The sequence below is a fragment of the Talpa occidentalis genome, unplaced genomic scaffold (assembly GCF_014898055.3).
Source record: "Talpa occidentalis isolate TD23 unplaced genomic scaffold, MPIMG_talOcc4v2.1 talOcc4.2, whole genome shotgun sequence".
Lineage (NCBI taxonomy): Eukaryota > Metazoa > Chordata > Mammalia > Eulipotyphla > Talpidae > Talpa > Talpa occidentalis.
Window position 1 is genome coordinate 138,282,511 of NW_023602073.1, and position 1,505 is coordinate 138,284,015.

Sequence of the window (1,505 nt, forward strand, 5' to 3'; positions counted from 1 at the left end):
TGGAATTCAGGCCTACCGTTAGGCAGGGATTCAGGCAACCCTACCTTTCTGATGCATCACGTTGCATTAAAAAGCACGACCCAAATGACACAGAAACATCAACTCCAAAGAGCACCCGCACCCCTATGTTTATAGCAGCACTGTTTACAATAGCTAAGCTTTGGAAACAACCCAAATGCCCAAAAATAGATGACTGGATCAAGAAGATGTGGTACATATACACCATGGAATATTACTCAGCATTCAAAAAAGATAAACACATGCAATTTGCAGCAACATGGATGGCTCTGGAAGGGATCATCATGCTCAGCGAAATAAGCCAGAAAGAAAAAGAAAAATATCGGATGGTCTCAATCATAGCAGGAATCTAGAAAACTTAAATAAGGGACCAGGAGAATGAATAACTATAAGAAAGTGAAAATCATAATCAACAAACAACTATGAACCAGAGACACTCTATGAGGGGTGGAGAGCTGGGGGGGAGGGATTGGGGTCAAAATAAGGGGGTTGCAATTGTATGGGGAATATAAAAATAAAATTAAAAGAAAAAAAGCACGACAGACTTCCGGTCCTGCACGAGCATGGTCCGGGTCAGCCCAGCACCAGATGGTCAACTTGAGGTTCAAACCTTTGGGATCTTGGACCGTAATAAAAAGTGCAATCACCACTTCAATGCCTGCTCCCACGTGTGCAGGGACATCAAGTCAACCCGCTCTCCAAGAAGCTGTGACAGAAGTACTGGTCCCCTACAAGCCCACCCACAAGGACCGTGAAGTCCACATGCTTCAACGCCATTACAAAGGTCAGCAAATGGTGCACAGAAAGAAATATGTCATCTACGTGGGGTGGGCGCAGGGTGGGCAGGCTGACCGTACATCTGTCCAAATGGGCATTCACCCCAGCAAGCTGGGTATCACCAGTCCAAAAACGGATGAAGATGGGGAAAAACTCCTGAATGCAAAGCCAAATCTCAACGAGTTGGAAAAAAGAAAGGCAAATATAAGGAAGAACTGACTGAGCAAGCGCAGAAATGAATATAACCTGTTGTGCCATCAGTTTCACTGTGGATCTAGCCTAGTGTGCATCCTTTGAAACTTTCAAAAATGTCTCTGAAATGTATCATTTCTTCCCTGTCTCATTGTTGATCGGTGCCTCTGTAAATCTGCTTTTGTTGTTTTGATTAATAACTTTAAGAATAAAAATTGGAACTGTAAAATAACAAAAACAAAAAGCGGCCACACGTGATACCTCCTTTCTTACCATTACAGTGCTTTCTTTCTGGAGTCCTCAGTTCACCACCAGCAATCCTGCCACAGGTGATCCCCTATGCCCTGTTTCTGCATCATTGCTACACTTTATATGTGGACTAATAAAAGATCAAGTTTCTTAGCTTGTCACTGAAATTTTACCTTCTTGGGGAAACAGTGAAATCATTTTAAACTTTGAGTCTCTATATGCATGGAGAGAAAAGAGGGCAGATAATTACGGAAGACTTTGGTGATGAA

At 42.7% G+C, this 1,505-nt stretch overlaps 1 protein-coding gene across 1 annotated transcript; it reads left to right on the forward strand.

Annotated features, from left to right (window-relative positions):
• The first annotated feature begins 606 nt into the window (after window positions 1–606).
• On the forward strand, window positions 607–1,014 carry LOC119251541 (60S ribosomal protein L26-like). Its single transcript, XM_037518787.1, has one exon. The coding sequence runs from the start codon at window positions 607–609 to the stop codon at window positions 1,012–1,014; it is 408 nt and encodes a 135-aa protein (XP_037374684.1).
• Window positions 1,015–1,505: the final 491 nt, after the last annotated feature.